At 40.5% G+C, this 21,777-nt stretch overlaps 1 protein-coding gene and 1 long non-coding RNA gene across 2 annotated transcripts in view; one reads left to right on the top strand and one right to left on the bottom strand.

Moving 5' to 3' along the window:
• Window positions 1-594: 594 nt before the first annotated feature.
• On the bottom strand, window positions 595-3,235 carry LOC130917058 (uncharacterized). Its single transcript, XR_009063414.1, has 2 exons — window positions 2,257-3,235; window positions 595-2,132 (listed from the first exon to the last, which is right to left on the bottom strand). It is a non-coding gene; the product is annotated as an uncharacterized LOC130917058 (long non-coding RNA).
• Window positions 3,236-19,627: 16,392 nt separating this feature from the next.
• Window positions 19,628-21,777, top strand: part of LOC130917960 (RNA-binding protein Nova-1-like) — a 135,481-nt gene continuing 133,331 nt past the window's right edge. Inside the window, exon 1 of the mRNA XM_057839762.1 lies at window positions 19,628-19,840. Within this exon, the coding sequence (XP_057695745.1) occupies window positions 19,711-19,840 (130 nt within the window). The 5' untranslated portion in view covers window positions 19,628-19,710. The remainder of the gene's footprint in view (window positions 19,841-21,777) is intronic.

Genomic DNA, 21,777 nt, shown 5'->3' on the forward strand with positions numbered 1-21,777 from the left:
CATTACCGCTACGTAAATTCCTCCAATAATGGCGTGTTTTTCTGCTCGTTAACATTAATAATCAAAATGGTGAAGGCGTGTGTGGCGGTTGGTTGCAATAACAGAGAATGTAGACGGAGAGACTGGAAGTTCTACCGTATTCCGAGAGACCCGGAGAGGAGAGCGGGATGGACTGCTGCAATTGGACGAGAAAACTGGGCACCAAACGATCACCACATATAATGTAGTAATCATTTTATATCTGGTAAGATGCATTTAATATATATTTAGAGGGTTGTGGGCTGACAACCACAATTAAGATCATTGCGAGGCTAATCCCCGACAACATACAGTTTCAAATTCAAGATGCTTATTTCTTCCACCATCATTACATTTTGAATAATATTTAGCTGGTACCAAGTGAAAGAAGCTGGCCTCGTCTACGGATCATCAGTTAAACAGGTGTGTCTAAACCTTTTGCAAAGCTGGCCAGATTTGGTGTGGTAAAAAGGCGGGGGGCTACCTTGGCTGATTTACATAGAACAATATATTTAAACAAACGTTAGCAAGCCCTTCTGTGTGTCACATTTGCTTTATTATTTTTTTTAGTTCATAATTTCAACAGTCTCGTCTTTGTGGCGTTCTCTTTCGACACTCGGGCTCTTGCGAAATACTGCTGCTGTGAAATTAAACTAGCTTCAAGTTGCTATAATTTCTCGCTGCGTATCTTCCCTGTAATGTTGTCGTACCTGTCAGCGTGTCTTGTTCGGTAATATCATTATCGCGTCACATCGAACTCTTTGAAAACAGCGACTGTCTCTTTGCAAATGAGGCAGACACAGTTGTTGCGTGTTTTATTGAAGAAATAGTCCAATATCTACCTATCCTTGAAGCGTCGGCATCGCAGTTAACTTATTTTTTTTAATTTTTTTTTTTTTATTGTCACCATTTTAGAAATCACACAGAGTAATGTTGCTTACAGTGCTGCTCTTAATGTTTTTCAAAGTTTCGTGAGAATAGGCCGAGTTTCTGTGGAAAAGATAGTTGTAGCTGTCAGGGTAGCAGATGTCAGGCAGAGAGGGCGAAGAAAGCGGGTCGAAAAATATCAATTTAGGCATCAAATATGGATCTGCCGAATAGATAGACTGAAGCTTTTCCACATAACGCCTTTTATGCAACGCATCCAATGAGTTTACAGCGTCTGAAAGCACCGGGGCTTCCATGAATTGCACTATAAATTGCACGACAAATTGAAACCATTGAGAATACGGATAAACAAAGACGGACAATATGGCGGCCGGATACAGCGACACGTCATTCTGTGACGTTGGTGAGTAGGGTCTATAGAGAATGACGCGCCACGTGACAACTTTGTTGTACGATGTCGCCTCAACTTCATGACAATATTAATTAATTAGAATTATATTTGCCCTCCTACAGAAACCATAGTAAAACAAAACGTATATTTCCCTCCCTCATCTTTTTACATTTTCAAACATTTTTGAAAAAGCTCCAGGGAACCACTAGGGCAGCGCTAAAGAGCCGCATTCGACTCCAGAGCCGTGGGGTGCTGACCCCGGGTATAGTGTTACATCATCATCATAATCACGGCTCCTGCGTTGGGGCTGGTTTCCTGTCCCACTGCGTAGATCGGACCAGGTGAGCTAGGCTCCTCCAGTACTGGTGGTCTTGTGCCAGCAGATTTGCATCGTTCAGGGTAACTCCGTGTTGTTGGAGGTTGTCCTTGATGGTGTCAAGCCATCGAGTGCAGGGCTTTCCTCGTGGTCGTCTTCAGCCTTTGGGTCAAACTCCAGGATGACTCTTGTCGGGTGGTCAGGAGGATGACGAAGAACATGGCTGAGCCAGCGGATGGGACGCTGTGCAGCCAGGCGGGTTGATATGTCCGGGCTTGCAGGATTTCATTAGAGATTTGCTGGGGCCACCTGATGTTCTCGATGGTCCTGAGAGCCCTGCTGTCAAAGCCGTCTATTCTTGTGGCCAGTGTCTTGTTTAAGGGCCATGTTTCAGAGCCATAGAGGAGAATAGAGAGTATGGCGGTGTTGTAGATTCGGAGCTTCGTCTTCCGGGAGATGGCTTGGTGCCGCCAGAGTGGTTTCCAGAGAGACTGCTGGGCAGGGGCCGCCAGGGCTCACCTGCGAAGAAACTCTGATTTTAGATCCCCGTTATCATTCACTGTGGGCCCCAGATAAACAAAGCTCTTCAGATGCTCCACAGTGTCATCACCAAGCAGGATGGAAGGTTGATCAGGTCCCTCACCGACATGTATGAACTTGGTCTTGGTACAGTTCACGTGGAGACCAAGCTTTTCTGCCTCTTCGCTGTATATACTCAGCGCGTCCCTTTGCTGGTTGTAGGAGGTGCTGAGCAAGGTGTTGTCGTCAGCATACTCCAGGTCGGTCAGTTGGTAGTTCCCAAGGGCCACTCACACTCGCTCACAGACTCTGCACATCAGGTTGTCGATTATGCAATGAAAAAGGTCTGGAGTAGCTACGCAGCCTTGGCGGACACCACTGGAGATGGAAAACCAGTCAGAGTCGTGGCCCTTGACGCGGACACAGCTCTGTGTGTTACTGTACTGTAAAGCAGCCTGGAGAGGGTTGAGATTTTCAGGGGTGCGCCAAGTAGAGGTGTGCGAAATTTCCTATTCTTAGATTATTCGCGATTCGGCCGTGGAAGATTCGAGAACGATTCACAAACATCCAAATTCCCATTATTGAAGTATGTCAAGTAGAGTGGAAGTAAAACACACTCGGTGCACCGGCGCGGTCTTTGGGACGCAATGAGGAACGGAACGAGAGTAGCTAAACGTCATGCTTGTCATTACCCGGCCCCTCGGGTAATGACAACTCATACCGCGAGATAAAAAAAAAACAATATACCTGACTGCTGCCGACAGCTGCTACAAACTACGTCCACGTAATGGTACGGTAAATATATTTAATAGGACTAGATGCAAAATAACAGACTCTGTGGCGTTAGCAGCACATGTTCAAAAAGCTAGATGTTGGCGTTTGTAAACGGCCACCATCTTAAAGCGGTAGACTTCCCTGCAAGGCTGTTGTAGCGAACCTTCCAAGTGAACCTAATTAACTTTTTATCTGAAATACTCCTAAATCGGCAAAATATTGACTTGAATCTATCTTTAAAATAGTTTTAAAACTTTCACATGTCGATAGTAGACAGAAGGAAAATTATGGAACAACGGGAGCAATTTTAACAACTTTAACGGTTGATTCACAACATTAAATTAATTGAAGTAGTTTAAAGCTGCTGATACAGAATGGGGATTTGAGTATATTATTTATTGTTTTTAACTGTTAACTTGATACTGAAATAGTTGTTTATTTAAGCCTGCGAGCCTTTTTTTTTTTTCTTTTTTTTTCTTTAAACAGTTTTTGTAACTAATGTACAAAACATTAAAAGCAGCTAATAGCGAGGGGGGGGGGGGTCATCAATAATCGATTTATAATCGAATTGTAGCCTCTGAATCGTAATCGTAATTGAATCGTTAGGTGCCCAAAGATTCCCACCTCTAGCGCCATGGGCTTGTAGGATACTCCACAATGCTGAGTGGTGGACTGTATCAAATGCATTCTTAGTGCAATTGTGTTACAACTAACTATTATTTCAATAACCAATTAATGTGTTGATTATTCTTTTGTCATTTACTCAACGAATCGAATAAAAACGGCCCAAATACACTGCTGTTTTTTTAGGTTCTCATCAGTTATGTTGTGACATGAGTGACGTCCTTCTTTCAATCTCACAGAGTGCTCCTTCTTCATCCTTCTCTTCTTCCTTGCCATCGACTCTGCTATCGATCTTTGAGTACACACCAGGGAGGACAATCATGTAAATGTGAAGCGGGGGAAGGGACAGACCAGGCAGCACATAAATGCCATCCACTTTGATTATTAAAATGTCCCATCGGTGAGTGGAAATGGGAAACCTGCTCGTTTGAGTTAACTAATTGTTGTCTCATTCTGAATGACAAGGCAAGCATAAGTTGTTTCCTTGTACCATATCAGGAAAAGGTAGCAGATTGTTGATGATTCAATAATATTATGAGGTTTGAAACAAAGATCATACCATTGTACACATTCTGAAAAGGAGATTAACCTGATTTTTTGAGCAACTTCAAATGACCCATTTACCCATAAGAAATGATATCCTCATAAAACATAAAAACAAATAATAGGGTTCTACAATCAAAGTGTCTTCTTGTGCTGCAGTCAACATAATACTTTAGGGATGTTTCAATCGCATACATTTGCACGAAAGTCCAAGTTACCTGATTTTAAGAATCTGCCAATACCCAATCCCGATCTGATACCAAAAAAAGTTTGTTTTTATTTAAAAAAAAAAAGTTCCAAACGTATAACAATTCTGTACTTTTTACAGTACATCCTCTTCTGCTTTTTTCCAGGAGTGTTGCAGAATATTAAACATATACAGTGGGGCAAATAAGTATTTACTCAACCACCAATTGTGCAAGTTCTCCTACTTGAAAAGATTAGAAGGGCCTGTAATTGTCAACATGGGTAAACCTCAACCATGAGAGACAGAATGTGGAAGAAAAAAAAACAGAAGATCACATTGTTTGATTTTTAAAGAATTTATTTCCAAATTAGAGTAGAAAATAAGTATTTTGTCACCTACAAACAAGCAAGATTTCTGGCTGTCAAAGAGGTCTAACTTCTTCTAACAAGGTCCAACAAGGCTCCACTCGTTACCTGTATTAATGGCACCTGTTTTAACTCATTATCTGTATAAAAGTCACATTTCCACAATCTCAGTCAGTCACACTCCAAACTCCACTATAGGCAAGACCAAAGAGCTGTCGAAGGACACCAGAGATAAAATTGTAGACCTGCACCTGGCTGGGAAGACTGAATCTGCAATAGACCCTACCCACGTGACGTCACAACTCCGCTCTCCTGAATGGTACCGCCCAATTGTCCGTCAAAACATAGTGTTAACCTGTTACGGCTACGTACATTCCTCCTATTTACGGTGTGTTTTTCTGCTCCTTAACATTAATAATCAAAATGGTGCAGGCGTGTGTGGCTGTTGGTTGCACTAACAGAGAAGATGGAAGGAGAGACTTGAAGTTTTACCGTATTCCGAGGGATCCAAAGAGGAGAGCGAAATGGACGGCTGCAATTCGACGTGAAAACTGGGCACCAAAAAATCACCAAAGACTATGTAGTAGTCATTTTATATCCGGTAAGATGCATTTAAGATATACTTAGAGGGTTTTGGGCTGACAAATAACCACAATTAAGATCATTGCTAGGCTAATCGCCGACAACATACACGTATGTATGTAGTGAGAGTGCTATCGCTAAACCATATAAACATTAAAAGCCTTAACTCCATTGACAAACGACATGAAATATATTAGCAATAACAAAAGATTTTGAATTGAAAATTTCGTAACTCACCTTTCCAAGCACAAGATAGATTCCTGCCGAATTTTCGTGGACGAGGACCTGTTTCACCCAACCAGCAACGAAGTATTTATAAGCCTCCAAGCTCTTGAAGTTTTTCAAATTTTCGTGAGAATAGGCTGATTTTGTGTGGACAAGATAATTGTAAATATCAGCGTAGCAGATGTCAGGCAGACAGGGCGAAGACAGTGGGTCGAAAAACATCGATTTGGGCATCAAATATGGATCTGGCGACTGTATAGAACGAAGCTTTTCCACATAACGCCTTTTATGCAACACATCCAGTGAGTTTACGGCATCAGAAAGCACCGGGTCTTCCATGAAATGCATTTTAAATTCCTCGATCAATTGAAACCAATGCTAATACAGAGACAAAATGACGGACAAGTGGGCGGAACCATACAGCGAGCACGTGGTTTTGTGACGTCGGTGGGTAGGGTCTATTGGTAAAACGCTTGGTGTAAAGAAATCAAACGTGGGAGCAATTATTACAAAATGGAAGACATACAAGACCACTGATAATCTCCCTTGATCTGGGGCTCCATGCAAGATCTCACCCCTTGCCATCAAAATGATAACGGTGAGCAAAATCCCAGAACCACACAGGGGCACCTAGTGAATGACCTACAGAGAGCTGGGATCACAGTAACAAAGGCTACTATCAGTAACACAACGCGCCACCAGGGACTGAAATCCTGCACTGCCAGACGTGTCCCCCTGCTGAAGCCAGTACACGTCCAGGCCCGTCTGCGGTTCGCTAGAGAGCATTTGGATGATCCAGAAGAGGACTGGGAGAATGTGTTATGGTCAAATGAAACCAAAATAGAACTTTTTGGTAGAGAAACAGGTTCTCGTGTTTGGAGGAGAAAGAATACTGAATTGCATCAGAAGAACACTATACCCACTGTGAAGCATGGGGCTGGAAACATCATGCTTCGGGGCTGTTTTTCTGTAAAGGGACAAGGACGACTGATCTGTGTAAAGGAAAGAATGAATGGGGCCGTGTATCGAGAGATTTTGAGTGGAAAATCTCAGCAAGGGCATTGAAGATGAGACTTTGCTGGGTCTTTCAGCATGACAATGGTCCCAAACACACAGCCAGGGCAACGAAGGAGTGGCTTCGTAAGAAGCATTTCAAGGTCCTGGATTGGCCTTGCCAGTCTCCAGATCTCAACCCCATAAAAAAATCTGTGGAGGGAGTTGAAAGTCCGTGTTGCCCAACGACAGCCCCAAAACATCACTGCTCTAGAGGAGATCTGCATGGAGGAATGGGCCAAAATACCAGCAACAGTGTGTGAAAAGCTTGTGAAGACTTACAGAAAACGTTTGGCCTCCGTTATTGCCAACAAAGGGGACATAACAAAGTATTGAGATGAACTTTTGGTTTTGACCAAATACTTATTTTCCACCATGATTTGCAAATAAATTCTTTAAAAATCAAACAATGTGATTTTCTGTTTTTTTCCACATTCTGTCTCTCATAGTTGAGGTTTACACATGTTGACAATTACAGGCCTCTGTAATATTTTCAAGTGGGAGAACTTGCACAATTAGTGGTTGACTAAATACTTATTTGCCCCACTGTATAGTGCGGTATCTTTTGGCAATGCCATTGTACTTCTAGAATATTTTTATTTTACTTTTTAGCCTATGAAAATTCAAAAATTATATATTAATGAAGCGTGAACTATATTGGGGAAAAAAAGTATTGCGATAAATATTGCCAAGGTTCCACACTTACATTTTGCATTTGTTGCACTTGCGCACCTAACATTTTTTTCCACTGATAATTTGAAAAAAATCCCAAACTACCGACGCCCTGCGAGTTGTTTTGTTAGCCAGCCGTGCTGCACAGTACTGCCGTCACTTGAGCGTTAAGTCACAGAAAGGGAGCGCTTGATTTGTTGTAAAACTTCCTCTTCCTAAACCACACACAGCCACTAATACATTGTACTAGCAAAACAGAAGTGGAAACAAACGCACACATCCCAAACCACCGACACCGTGCCAAAAATATTATACATATATTATCGGTCCTATTAATAATGTTATTGGATTTATTGGGATGACGTCATAATTCCTATTATCGGACCAATAATTATCGTGTACCTGTACCGTCAATCATGGTTAACTTTAACCCTTTAACACCGAACGTGTCGGCAGCGACGCTGTTACGCATGTCGTCTTTGAAGCTTCGTCACGCTGTAATTACGTCACCCACGTGCCGCTGGTTGGTCTCATTTGAAAGTGCGGAAGTTGATGTCCACACCAGTTTTTATTTGAAGTCAATCGACCAAGAAAAACGGGAGATAATGTCATTTGAGTTTTATAGTTTTATTGCACTCATAAATATGCATTAAAACGCTGCATGAACCATGTATCTATCTCCATATTTCCATCATTTCTTGTCCTTTTTCAAAACCAAAAACAGCACAAAAGACTACATATCCGACGATCCGTTGTGATGTCAAGAAGTACGAACCGAATGTGAACATTTTTAATAAATTGCCGAGCTAGGCGCCAACTAAGGAAAAGGAGGCATGAACACCGGTTGGATTGCGCGAGCGACTTTGAAACGTGCAAAATGAATCAAAAACTAAATTTAGCGCAAGCTAATGCATTTTTTCATCAACTCAAGGATGAGCTGTATTTGTCGTTTTCCTCGGATTAGTCGGCATCTCGGTGAGTAAAAGTGACAGCAGTGCTCAAACGGCAGAAGAGTAGGCTGTGTGACGCTCTACGTGACTGCAGCTCAGTGACCTGTTCAAAAACAAAACTTTATTGAGTGCGCAAAAAAAAAAAAAAAAAACTATCGGGTCGCATGCCGGAAAAAATTGAATTGAACTGAACTACTTGTCAATATTTTTGAAAATACTTTTTTTCAATGTTATATATATTTTTTTCTTCACTATGAATCTTTTCAATTTTTATATAGATGTGTGTTCGAGAAGCTTGATTGCATGTAGGTATACTTTAGATAAGGTGATGGGTATAATACCTAACTTCACAAAGAGATATCCTCCAAATCCTTTTTGTGTTAGATGATATACTGTATATAATTTTTTTCTCACTATTTTGCACTGTATATAACCTGTTTTGTACGGTGGCCGAGAGGTGTCAGGCGAAATGCAAAGTCCAAACACTTTGCAAATGGAAAAAAGCACGAACCCAAATTGTAAACGCTTTGCAAAAGAAAAAAGCACGAATGCAAACTGCCACAACACGATCCCCAATTCCTAAAGCGCGATTGCAAATTGGCAAAAGCACGAACCCCAATTGCCACAGCACGACAGCAAATGGCTCGCAGCACGAATGCAAACTGCCACAACACGATCCCCAATTCCTAAACCGCGATTGCAAATTGGCAAAAGCACGAATCCCAACTGCCACAACGCGACAGCAAATAGCTCGTAGCACAACAGCAAACGGCTCACAGCAGAGCAGCAAAATCACGCAACACAACGGCAAGAGGATGACCCGGAAGTTAAAAAAAAAAAAAAGGACGACACTTTATAAGTGCTTTGTGACCATCTATAGACCCTACCCACGTGACGTCACACACAGCCCTAAACCACGCCCCCGCACCATGTTGGCCGGCAACACATCGTTTTTCCCCATTGAGGCTACATACATTCCTCCTATTTACGGCGTGTTTTTCTGCTCCTTAACATTAATAATCAAAATGGTGAAGGCGTGTGTGGCTGTTGGTTGCACTAACAGAGAAGATGGAAGGAGAGACTTGAAATTTTACCGTATTCCGAGGGATCCAAATAGAAGAGCGAAATGGACGGCTGCAATTCGACGTGAAAATTGGACACCAAAAAATCACCAGAGACTATGTAGTAGTCATTTTATATCCGGTAAGATGCATTTAATATATATTTAGAGGGTTTTGGCCTGACAACCACAATTAAGATCATTGCTAGGCTAATCGCCGACAACATACGACGTAGTACGACATAGTTTCAAATTCAAGATGTTTGTGACTTCCCTATCTTCCACCATCATTATTTTTTGAATAATATTTAGCTGGTACCAAGTAAAAGAAACTGGCCTCGTCTACGGGGCTGACAAATAACCACAATTAAGATCATTGCTAGGCTAATCGCCGACAACATACGACGTAGTACGACATAGTTTCAAATTCAAGATGTTTGTGACTTCCCTTTCTTCCACCATCGTTATTTTTCGAATAATATTTAGCTGGTACCAAGTGAGGGAAACTGGCCTCGTCTACGGGGCTGACAAATAACCACAATTAAGATCATTGCTAGGCTAATCGCCGACAACATACACGTATGTATGTAGTGCGTGCTATCGCTAAACCATATAAACATTAAAAGCCTTTATGTAGTGCGTGCTATCGCTAAACCATATAAACATTAAAAGCCTTAACTCCATTGACAAACGACATGAAATACATTAGACTTGACAGTGGATGTTAGCAATAACAAAAGAATTCGAATTGAAAATTTCGTAACTCACCTTTCCAAGCACAAGATAGATTCCTGCCAAACGAGGACCTGTTTCACCCAACCAGCAACGAAGTATTTATAAGCGTCCAAGCTCTTGAAGTTTTTCGTGAGAATAGGCCGATTTTGTGTGGACAAGATCATTTTAAATATCAGCGTAGCAGATGTCAGGCAGACAGGGCGAAGACAGTGGGTCGAAAAACATCGATTTGGGCATCAAATATGGATCTGGCGACTGTATAGAACGAAGCTTTTCCTCATAACGCCTTTTATGCAACAGATCCAGTGAGTTTGCGGCATCAGAAAGCACCGGGTCTTCCATGAAATGCATTTTAAATTGCGCCATCAATTGAAAGCAATGCAAATACAGAGTCAAAATGACGGACAAGTGGGCGGAACCCTACAGCGAACACGTGGTGCGTGGGTAGGGTCTATACGGACCTCCATGAAGTTGCCCCCCACCCCCCATCAGACGCAAAATTTATATAAAAATGATGTCAATCGTTTGTGCTGCAACGGTTTTGTAGATACAGTATTATGCTTTTGTTGAGATATTGATATTAATTTCGAGTGTTGACGTCATTCGTAGCTTTTCCTCAGTTTAGCCAGGTTTTTAGCTCCCGCGGCTAATGGAGCGTACCAACTCTCTTAATTACAGAGGGGTGTCCTAATAACTAGCACGAGCATAACACAAATTCGGGTCCATTTTGCAATAAATTGGGGGCTTAGAGGGACTCACTCGAAATCAATATCTCAAGCCCCCCAACTTACTGCAAAATGGACCCGAATTTGTGTTATGCTCGTGCTAGTTATTACAACACCCCTCTGTTATTGATTGAGTTGGTACGCTCCATTAGCCGCGGGAGCTAAAAACCTGGCTAAACTGAGGAAAAGCTACGATTGACGTCAACACTCGAAATTAATATCAATATCTCAATAAAAGCATAATACTGTATCTACAAAACCGTTGCAGCACAAACGATTGACATCATTTTCATATAAATTTTGCGTCTGATGGGGGGTGGGGGGCAACTTCATGGAGGTCCGTATAGATGGTCACAAAGCACATATAAAGTGTCGTCCTTTTTTTTTTTTTTTTTTTTAACTTCCGGGTCATCCTCTTGTCGTTGTGTTGCGTGATTTTGCTGCTGTGCTGTGAGCCGTTTGCTGTTGTGCTACGAGCTATTTGCTGTCGTGTTGTGGCAATTGGGATTCCTGCTTTTGCCAATTTGCAATCGCAGTTTAGGAATTGGGGATCGTGTTGTGGCAGTTTGCATTCGTGCTGCGAGCCATTTGCTGTCGTGCTGTGGCAATTGGGGTTCGTGCTTTTGCCTATTTGCAATCGCGCTTTAGGAATTGGGGATCGTGTTGTGGCAGTTTGCATTCGTGCTTTTTTCTTTTGCAAAGCGTTTACAATTTGGGTTTGTGCTTTTTTCTGTTTGCAAAGTGTTTGGACTTTGCATTTCGCCTGACACTAGTGTTGTATCGGTCGCGAACGATTCGTTCTTTTTGAACGAATTGTTTTGGTGAACGAGACCGAACTAATCATCATCTGCACTGATTCGTTCTATGAAGGTGGTGCTTGTTCGCTGCGTGGGAGGGCGTTGAGCAAGCGGCAGCGTCTTCTGATATCGCACACGACCAATCAGACGCCAGCCTCATCGCGGGCAGGGGAGGGACCGGAAACAGAATCAGGGCGTTTGTCACTCACGTCCACGTGTGGCCAATAAGCAGCCAGCGTGCAGGCAGGGGGGCAAGACTGAGTTTTGTCACTTCCCGTTCAGTGACTCGGTCCTCCGGTTCCTGACCTAGCTTGCTGCTAACTTGATTTTCCAGTAATGACTATGCGGTGAATGAATCAGAAAATGAAAGGAAATGACTTTGTCACATATTTGTTAACGTGGAGCCTATCAAATGCTGCTCAAACAGACAAAAACACCACACAAATCTAGCGAGCATTGTTTAGAGTAGTACTTTTCTCAACAAACTCGTGACTGCCTATGACGACATACTATCAAATTTACAGTAATTTAAAACACGGGTAGCTACGAGGCAAGCAAAAGCTGAGCTGCGGTCGCGTGACGGCAGTGAAGCGGGCAGAGAACTGTCACTATATGGAGGCTTCATGGCAGCGATATTTACCTCATGTGCACAGAAAAAATATTTAGTATGATCACCATAATACTGATTTGCAATGAAACTGTATATACATGTCAATTTTTCCCCGAGTGTTTTATTTTTTTTTTTCGTGTCAGCGTGTCGGGTGTTGGTTGGTTTGACAAATTATGTCAATCCGTCCATCATGTGCTACTCAAGCGCCCAAAACAACGCACGCAGACACGGGAGATGTCGCAATATGTCTACATTTTTCTTAACAGACTAATGAGAGTAGAAAGGCGACATCGTAAAGAGCAAACAATTATTTCTCGTCAGCATTTGACGATCTGAGATGCGGGGACGACAGGGGAGCTGACCGGATTATTTTATTTATTGATACCAGTGCAAAAATTCAACACGATCATCTTAATACTAAAAAACAAAAATACAACAGAGCGAGATGTAAATATGATGTGTTGGTCGTTCCATATTCAGAAATTAAACTTTCGATGTATTTTTATTTTCGTGACAGCAAACATGCTGTATATGTATGTGTGATCAAGAACCTGCTAAAGAAAGTCCGTGCGCCCCCGCCCCCTACTCCCCTCACAAAAGGAAAATGTTTAACCGTGTCCTAAATCGAAATGCAAGCACGAGCCATGACTTTGAGCCCATAGAACTAGGACAGACGACGCGGAAGTTCTCCCTCGCTTTTGCAGCTGCAGGAGGGAGACGAGGCTGTGTGTGAAAGCAGAATGATACCGCCTGTCACTCATTTCTGAAACTACGACGAGTGGTCAATGTGGAAGAGAGGGAGGGACCAAGCAATGTCACTTCCCGTTCAGTTATACTGCGAAGCGGTCTTTGGTGATTCGTTCGGCAACGTCACTTCCCGTTCAGTAACCGAACGATTCGTTTGGGCGGGGAGGGAGATGAGGGGGGCGAACGATTCGTTGAACGATTTGTTTGAACGAATCTTTTTACTGAACGAACCGGAATGGATTCGTTTGCTCAAGTGAACGACAAATCTCGTCACTACCTGACACCTCTCGGCCACTGTAGTTTTGACCATAGTATGTGTAAAGGCCAAAAACGCCTATGACCGTACCCGCTGTTTGTGTGGAATAGTTAAACATAATACTATTCAATCTTATTTTTTTCTATTGAATGTTTATCATAAGTTGAATAAATATTATCAAGCTTCAAAACGGTTGGTCGAGCATGTTTGGTTGTCAATGGGACACCAACATTACAAATTTTGAAAAAATATTTTGGGATTTTTTAGTCTTTTTGGGTCCAAAATGTGGATTATAATTGGTCAGTGAAGAAAACAACAGTTTGGACATGAAGTTCAAGGTGTCCTGAAAAAAGGGACCCAACTTGGCCATTGTGAACATTTTTTTCTTTGAAATATAAAGGCAACATCAAATGCATGCAAATTCGGCCAAAATAGGCTTAGGTGTTAAAGGGTTAAGTACCAAACGCCAGTTGCACAGGTGACCAAGAAAACCAGCAGGACGGAGAGTGAGATGCAATACAAGCGTGAAGCAGAAAAACATATATGTATTTTTAAAAAAATTAAAAACCCGAACCTTTTCAACCAATTCCGATCCTCTGAAAAATGGCGCGATCGGTCCGATTCCCGATCACATGATAGGATCGTGACATCCCGATAATATCTAACCAAGCAATGATGAGTACAGTTTGAAGTCATTCTAATACTTTACTGTACATTAAAAAATACAGAAACATTTTAAAGAAAATATATTTGTTAAAATTTAAATACATTCAATGAAAACAATAATACGGAGGGATAGAAAATTACTAGAAGGGAAAAAAATATATATAGAAAATCCAAAATGTAATTTAATTTATCTTCAAGTCAAAATAAAATGTATTTTAAAAGTATTACTTTAAAATGTTTAAATTTTTTACGCATACAAAAAAATTCTAGTTAAAAACACAAATATTACTAAAATTACTAAAAATGTATCATTCATTACTTCTCAAAAACCAACGTATAATAATGTGTATTTTTAAAAGTCCACCCACAAATAATTCAATCAAATAATTCAATATTGATTGTTTTCTAATTATTTTGTATTTGTTGAACATTTATTTAATTTTACTGGACTGTCTCAGGAAATTAGAATACACAATATTCTAATTTTTTGAGACAGTCCTGTGTATATATACAGGACTGTCTCAGGAAATTAGAATACACAATATTCTAATTTCCTGACTGTCTCAGGAAATTATCAGTCCAGTATATTAGTATTTTTTTTATTTTATTTGATGTGCACTTTGCTTTGCAAAGCTCCCTTCAATTATACGAAATATTGAACAAATAAAAACGTGGAAAAAAATATTTGGGAAAAAAAATAATTCAATACATCTTAAAAACATATTGGTGTATATTAAAAAAAAAAGTTCTTTGAAATGTCATATTAAAAATTCAAAAATGTTTGGTGAAAAATAGACCGTAAAATTATTTTCGGAAAAGTACAAATAAATTGGTTGTTTTTACCGATATGGTTTCATATTTTTTTGGAAAATTACTGTTTCTGAATATGCTGCTCCTCCACAGTCTACCAACAGATGGCGCCAGAGGATGACCATACGAGGAATAAATCATTTTAATGAACATTACCAGCACAGATGTTTTTTTGTCTGCAAATTAAAAGGCTTCTTATCACATTCAGCGATGACTAAACAATTTATTCGTCGTCTTCTTCTTCTTAGACATGCTGTTGTGTTATTTGGACTTTCTTCGGCGTGGCGCAGACGGTGACACAGGTAACAAACAGGACCTCACAAAAAAAAAAAAAAAAAAAACATCTGCTCGTAAAAAGCCCAACTAGCACCGGCCGGGCGTGTGTTTTTACTGCCCATCGTCCCGCTTGACTTTTTCCACATGGCGGCGGCGTTGGCCGGCGGGAACGTCTGGCGAAACATCTGGACGGAGCTTGAGAGCGCAAAAGGTGCCCGCCGCTCCCGAAGGAGCTGCCACATGGTCCCTTCTAACACTGCTGCATTTTTTGCTGGACATTTTTAAATGCATAAAGAATTGGTGCTGATGGCTTGAGGAGCTTCATTTAAGTCTTTGAGGGTGATAGAAGTTCAATCCATTTTGGGCTGTCAGCCAGTGTTGTTTTCATCAACGATGACTATGACGAAAATATTTCGTCGACGAACAATTTTTTCATGACAATAACGGGCTAAAAACATATTTTAGGAGACTGACTTAGAACACAAATGCCAGTTTTCGTCTGACAAGACGAGAACAAGACGAAAATCCGCATGTTAACAACGTATGACGTGTAGTTAGCCTGCTTGGTTGTGTCACTCATGTGACGTGCTGCGACCCTCCAACTCACCCACTAGTCTAGTGTCCTCTCCAGTCACCCCATTGCTTGTTTTGAGACACACTTGGTATTATTTGTCTCCTTATCTCGGCAAGAGAGAATATGCAATGTTGTTTTAGCCTTTAAAGGTCTGTGCTGAGTCTAAATGTAACTTGTAGCGTTAGCATAGCATTCATTTCACGTTAGCATTAGGCTATTGCTAACGGCGAGCATCTTCCTCTCGGGCAACTTTTTTTTACGTACAGTTCGTGGTGTCCATTAAAAAATAATGTAGCCTACTGTTTTTCTGCTGAGTGTGTATTATCACGTAACAGATTTGTAGATGCTAAAATATTTGCCCGTCTGCCAATGTTCATTGGATACTTTTCCTTACTTTGTTTTTGGTGTGAACAAAGAAAAACACATTTTGAAATGACTAAAATATGACTAAAACTAATAAGTACTACCGTCCCAAAAATGAAAACTAAGGCGAAAATTAAAATGGCTGCCAAAAACAACATTTCTGTCAGCGATTATTTCCAGAACGAGAGAAGGAAACAAAATAGGTCCTCAGACAGACAGCTTCTTCATCATGTGCGTTGCAGCATAAAAATTGTGTTTAATAATTTGGAAAAAAAGACAATTGTATTTTTCTGACGTGTGTTAGTGAAGAAAAACACAAATAAAAGCCACTATTTCCAGGATATGGACACCCAATATTTGATCCTTGCCAGTACTATTTGAGTAAATCAAATGCAAGTATCAGAGATTGCCAGCCCTTCCTCGTGACATCGTTAATACCCATTATGCACCATAACTCATTCGTAAATGGCTTTAATTTTTTGTGTTTAAACTAATAGTTGAAGTTTATTGAGAAAAAAATGTTCATTTAATTAGAAGCTTTGTAATTAATCAACTAGATTAATTGCATTTTCCTCACGTAGCAATGTTTGTCCCAAAGGGTTTTTTTTCCCCGTTTTTGTGGATGAATGAATCTAATAATCTATCCTGTAAAATTGTGACTAACTGCATTTCTGTTCAAAACTGGAGGAAACTAGAGGAGCACTCTCAGAAAGCAGAATTCTACCTAAGCAGCCAAATTCAAAACATCACCATATTTGATAGAATTGGTACTCTTCCGTTTCAAATGCAAGTTTGATAAGTTTTGTTTTTAGCAGCCATTTTAATTTATGTCTTAGTCTTTTGGGCGAAAATACTTATTAGTCTTAGTCATATTTTAGTCATTTCAAAATGTGTTTGTCTTCGTCTAGTTTTCATTGACGAAAACTCTGACTAATTTCGTCTCGTTTCAGTCAACGTTTCCTCAAAATGTTTTCGTATGTAAAATTCAAAAGTTTTCCAAAAATAAATAAAGGTTTCGAACAGTTTTGAATGAGCACTGATGGATGAGCACATATTGTAGCATCTACAAGGACAACGCCAACTTACTGGTGATAATACACACTCAGCAGGAAAACAGTACATTATTTTTCAGTTGATTATTCCCACCTAGACACCACGTACTGTGTGTAAAAAAAGTTGCCCGAGAGTTTAAGAGGACACTCGCTGTTGGACTTGCTTTATGCTAACACTATTGCTATGCTAACGGTATGAGTTACATTTAGTGTGTGACGATCACTCAGCACAGAAATTTTAAAGGCTAAAGCAACATTGCATATCCTCTCTTGCCAAGATAAGAAAACAAACGTTACTGTGTGTTTCAAAACAAGCAAGCCTTGAGAGGACAACGATGAGTTGGGTGGAGATGCAACACAACCAGACACTGCAACGATGCATGCTAACACTACTCATAAATATGTCACACATTGTGAACATGTAGCGGAAACTATGGCAAATTTTCGTCTCGTTCTTGTCTCATCAGATGAAAACTGGTATTCGTCTCGTCATGTTTTAGTCTCCGGAGACACGTTTTTAGCTCGTTATCGTCATGAATTGTTCCTTGACGAAATATTTTCGTTATAGTCATCATTCATGCAAACAACGTTTGATACAAACATATAGTTTTTCAGACCTTTGTCACATTTAACTTTATTACTAGAGATCGGCGATCGATCGGGTCCGATCACGTCATTTTCAAAGTATCGAAATTGGCAAAAAAATATCGGCCATGCCTTTTTTTAATAAATATATATATATATTTTTAATTAAATCGTTTTCTAATTGTATTTAACGTTACAGACATAATATGTTACACTCATCCAGAGTCTTTAGTTTAGGTTTAAGGTAGGGTTATCAAATTTTATCCCGATGACGGCGGTAATTAATTTTTTAAAAAAGGTATCACGTAAAAATATTTAATGTAATTAATGCATGCGTTGCACGACCCACTCACGCATTGTCGCGCTCAATCTGTAATGGCGCAGTTTTACCTATATATACAGCTCAAAGACAGCGTATAATGAGTAGAGTGAATTTTGGCAGCCTTTGGAGCCTTTATTTAATTGGCTAAAGCCTTACAATCCCTCTCCTGATTAGAAATATCATGGGAAGCAATGTGGGGAAGCAAGGTTGCAATTGATCTTTTTCATAACACCTTATGTTATTTACCAAGGCAGAGAAGATATATCAATTGGTAGCACTACGCACAGTCATGGTTCCACTTCCCATCATGCATTTGGGCATGGCTACAGTATCATTTACTGAAAGCTCAACAAATACACTAGATGGCAATATTTACTCACAATATACAAAGCCACAAGTCTTTCTGTCCGTGGATCCCTCTCACAGAAAGAATGTTAATAATGTAAATGCCATCTTGAGGATTTATTGTCATAATAAACAAATACAGTACTTATGTACTGTATGTTGAATGTATATATTCGTCCGAGTTTTCATTCATTCATTCATTTTCCATGCCGCTTATTCCTCACGAGGGTCGCGGAGGTGCTGGAGCCTATCCCAGCTAACTTCGGGCAGTAGGCAGGGGACACCCTGAATTGGTTGCCAGCCAATCGCAGGGCACAAGGAGACACACAACCATTCACGCACACACTCACACCTATGGACAATTTAGAGTGTTCAATCAGCCTACCATGCATGTTTTTGGGATGTGGGAGGAAACCGGAGTTCCCGGAGGAAACCCACGCAGGCACGGGGAGAACATGCAAACTCCACACAGGAAGGCCGAAGCCCGGGATTGAACCCTTGATCTCAGAACTGTGAGGCAGACGTGCTAACCACTCAGCCACCGTGCCGCCTCGTCCGAGTTTTATTCATTTTTTTCTTAATGCATTTCCAAAATGTTAATGATCGGGAAAAATTATCGGGAATGATTGGAATTGAATCGGGAGCAAAAAAAAGCAATCGGATCGGGAAATATCGGGATCGGCAGGTACTCAAACTAAAATGATCGGGATCGGCTCGGGAGCAAAAAAACATGATCGGAACAACCCTATTTATTACCCTAAAACGGGTGGGCAAACTATTCCATAAACGGCCGCAGTGGCTGCGAGTTTTTGTTCAAACCCATCTTGAGGACAGCCTTTCACCAATCTGGTTTCCTACAAATACAGTTAGTTAATTGCAGTCAGGTGCTTCTTTTTTTCGCTGAAACCTCATTGGTTAAACTGTCTGTGCAGTTGGAACAAAGACCAGGACCCACTGCAACCCTCGAGCACCAGTTTGCCCACCCCTGCCCTAAAAGGTAATCACTTTATCTGTTCCATATTAAAAACATATTGTGCAATCTTACAAATAATCCCTTTATTCGTTCTTGCATTATCTTCAACACAGACATAGAAACAAAAACATTCAAAATAGAATCTACACTACATAACCTCTGTTTTCTGTTGGTTCTCTAGTAAATAAATAATCATAATTCACAAGATAAAGTCCTACCCCTATCTCAAACCTTATTTTCCCTCATCAGAGGTCTAAGAATTTCACAATTTGCATGCTTAAATACTGGAGCGATCATTCACTGGAAAGCCTCTCGCAGTCAAAATGGATTTGAATGGCCGTGAATGCTAATATTTCAGTGCCACTGACGCCACTAGACGTCCAATCCATTTTGACTGGGAGGGGCGAGTAAACGAAGTTAGTCAAAATGGATTTGACGTCTAGCACCGTCAATGGCAGGCAATGATTTCGATGAGTATAAAGGATTAATTTGTATCCCTATGTCTTTCGTTCTATTTGTGTGCACGTGTGTCTGATTTTGTCTGTGATCGTGTGCCTGTATGTGTGCGTGCGTGTGTGCATACGCATGCGCGTGCACGCAGCCAGTGTCACCTTGGCTACATGCTACAGGAGGCAATGAGTGTGCATCTGTGCACTGGACAGATGAGAGAGAGACTGATTGCCCTGTCAGTTTAATAGCGTGTGTGTATGTGTGTGTGCGTGCGTGACAAACAGCCGGAGAGGAAGAACGAGGAGGCGAGGGTGCTCCCGCGAAGATCGAGCAGCGACCGGAGATTCACCTCTCTTTACAGCGGCGCCGACATGTCAACGCACTCAGGTAGGTCACGTGACCGGTCACATGGCGTCCATTTTCTGTCATCGCGTCACATGGTGCTTCCTTGAGCAAAGACATTTAAGGGCAGTTGAGTGATTTTGACACTTTGGAGAACTTTCTTGAAGGTTCATAAAAGGCATGCTTGAGTTTGGTTGGAAGAAGCATGCAAGTCCATCAAAATTGTTAGGGATGAACAAGAACTCAGATTGCTATGTGCGTTTAACTTTTAGGAAATGTTTCCATATGCAAAAAACATGAATGGTTGATTATTTGACCACTCCAAATGTAAGTTTAAATGGTTGACTTTTTTTGCCCCTGTGATCGGTTGGCAACACATTCAGGGTGTCTCTTCTCACTAGAATCCGCTTCAGCACCCCAAGACCCTAGTGAGGATAGCGGTAAGGCGAATGAATAAGTAAATATATAAACAGCAAAAAGGCCACCTCAGGTATGCGCTAATTATGTTCACTTTTCTTCAGATAAAACTTTTGTGGTATAAGGACGAGGGCCACATACATTTTTTTAAAAGTATGGACCAGTGTTGTTTTCGTCAACGATGACTATAACGAAAATATTTCGTTATTGAAATTTTTTTTCATAACGATGATAAGACGATAACGAGCTAAAAAAAAATTGTTTTGGGAGACTAAAACATAACAAGACTAATGCCAGTTTTTGTCTGACGAGACAAGAACGAGACAAAAATGCGCAATAGTTTTCGTCATATGTTCACAATGTGTGACATTTTATGTGCAGTTAGCCTGTATCGTAGCAGTGCCTTGTTCTGTCACTAATGTAACGTGCTGCTGCTCTCCAGGCTTGCACACACGCACACATGGTAAGATTTTTTTTTTTCTTCAGAGAGAATATGCAATGTTGCTTTAGCCTTTGAAGGTCTGAGCTAAATGTAACTCCTAGCATTAGCTTTGGCATTCGCAGTTGTGTTAGCATTAGGCTAATACTAATGGCGAGTGTCTTTTTTTTTTTTAAACATACTGTTCATGGCGCCCAGGTTGGTATAATTACTTGAAAATAATGTTCTGATTTCCTGCTGAGTGTGTATTATCACCAAGTTGGCGTTTTATTTTTGTATTCGCTACAATATGTGCTCGAAACTGTCAATGTTCATTCGAAACAGTTGGAAACTTATTCATTTATTTTTTACAGTAATTTTTTTTATTTGACCGACGAAAAACGTAGACTAAAACAAGACAAAATTAGCGTTGTGTTTTTGTCAACAAAAACTAGACGAAGACAAACATGTTAAATGGAAATTGTATTTAAAATAAAGGTCTGTAAAAATTACAGTATTTGATAAATTGCCTTTTTTTCATGACATTACGATCTAAAAAGTGTTTTTCTAAACTACTTTAACCCTATATTGCCAAATGTATCACATTTGAGACTATTTCAGAATTTTGACATTTCTTTTTGAAAGAAAAAAATGATGGATGCAAATCAACACATGCATCTGCAGGTACCATGAGAAAAACAAACAGGATTTAGCAAGGGTTATCGATATCTGAGCGCTCGATGCTGAAAAAAGGTTTCATTAGGACCTTATTTTTCAAATTTTGGGATTCTCTAAAAATTGCTTTATACTGCTGGCATTAATTAAAATTGTTCAGTCGCAGCCAGCCGCTCCCAGTCCAAATGATTTGGGCATCAGTCGCGGCCAATGACACTGAAACATGATCATTCAACGTCAGCCTTCCTGGTCAAAATTGATTTTTATGTCTATCGTTGTCAATGGGAGTGAATGAGTTAAGAGAAAAACGGCTACATGAATGGTAAAAAAAGCAACATGATTCTTCATAGTATCAATGTATGAGTAGAAAATTGATATTTTAGCAATAATTAACGTAAAAAGTCCGAAATAATTTCTCCGTTGCGTGAAGCCGAAGTTGCCGGGAAGCCCCTGAAGGCACCGCGAGAGCCTG

The sequence above is a fragment of the Corythoichthys intestinalis genome, chromosome 6, assembly GCF_030265065.1.
Source record: "Corythoichthys intestinalis isolate RoL2023-P3 chromosome 6, ASM3026506v1, whole genome shotgun sequence".
Classification (NCBI taxonomy): Eukaryota; Metazoa; Chordata; class Actinopteri; order Syngnathiformes; family Syngnathidae; genus Corythoichthys; species Corythoichthys intestinalis.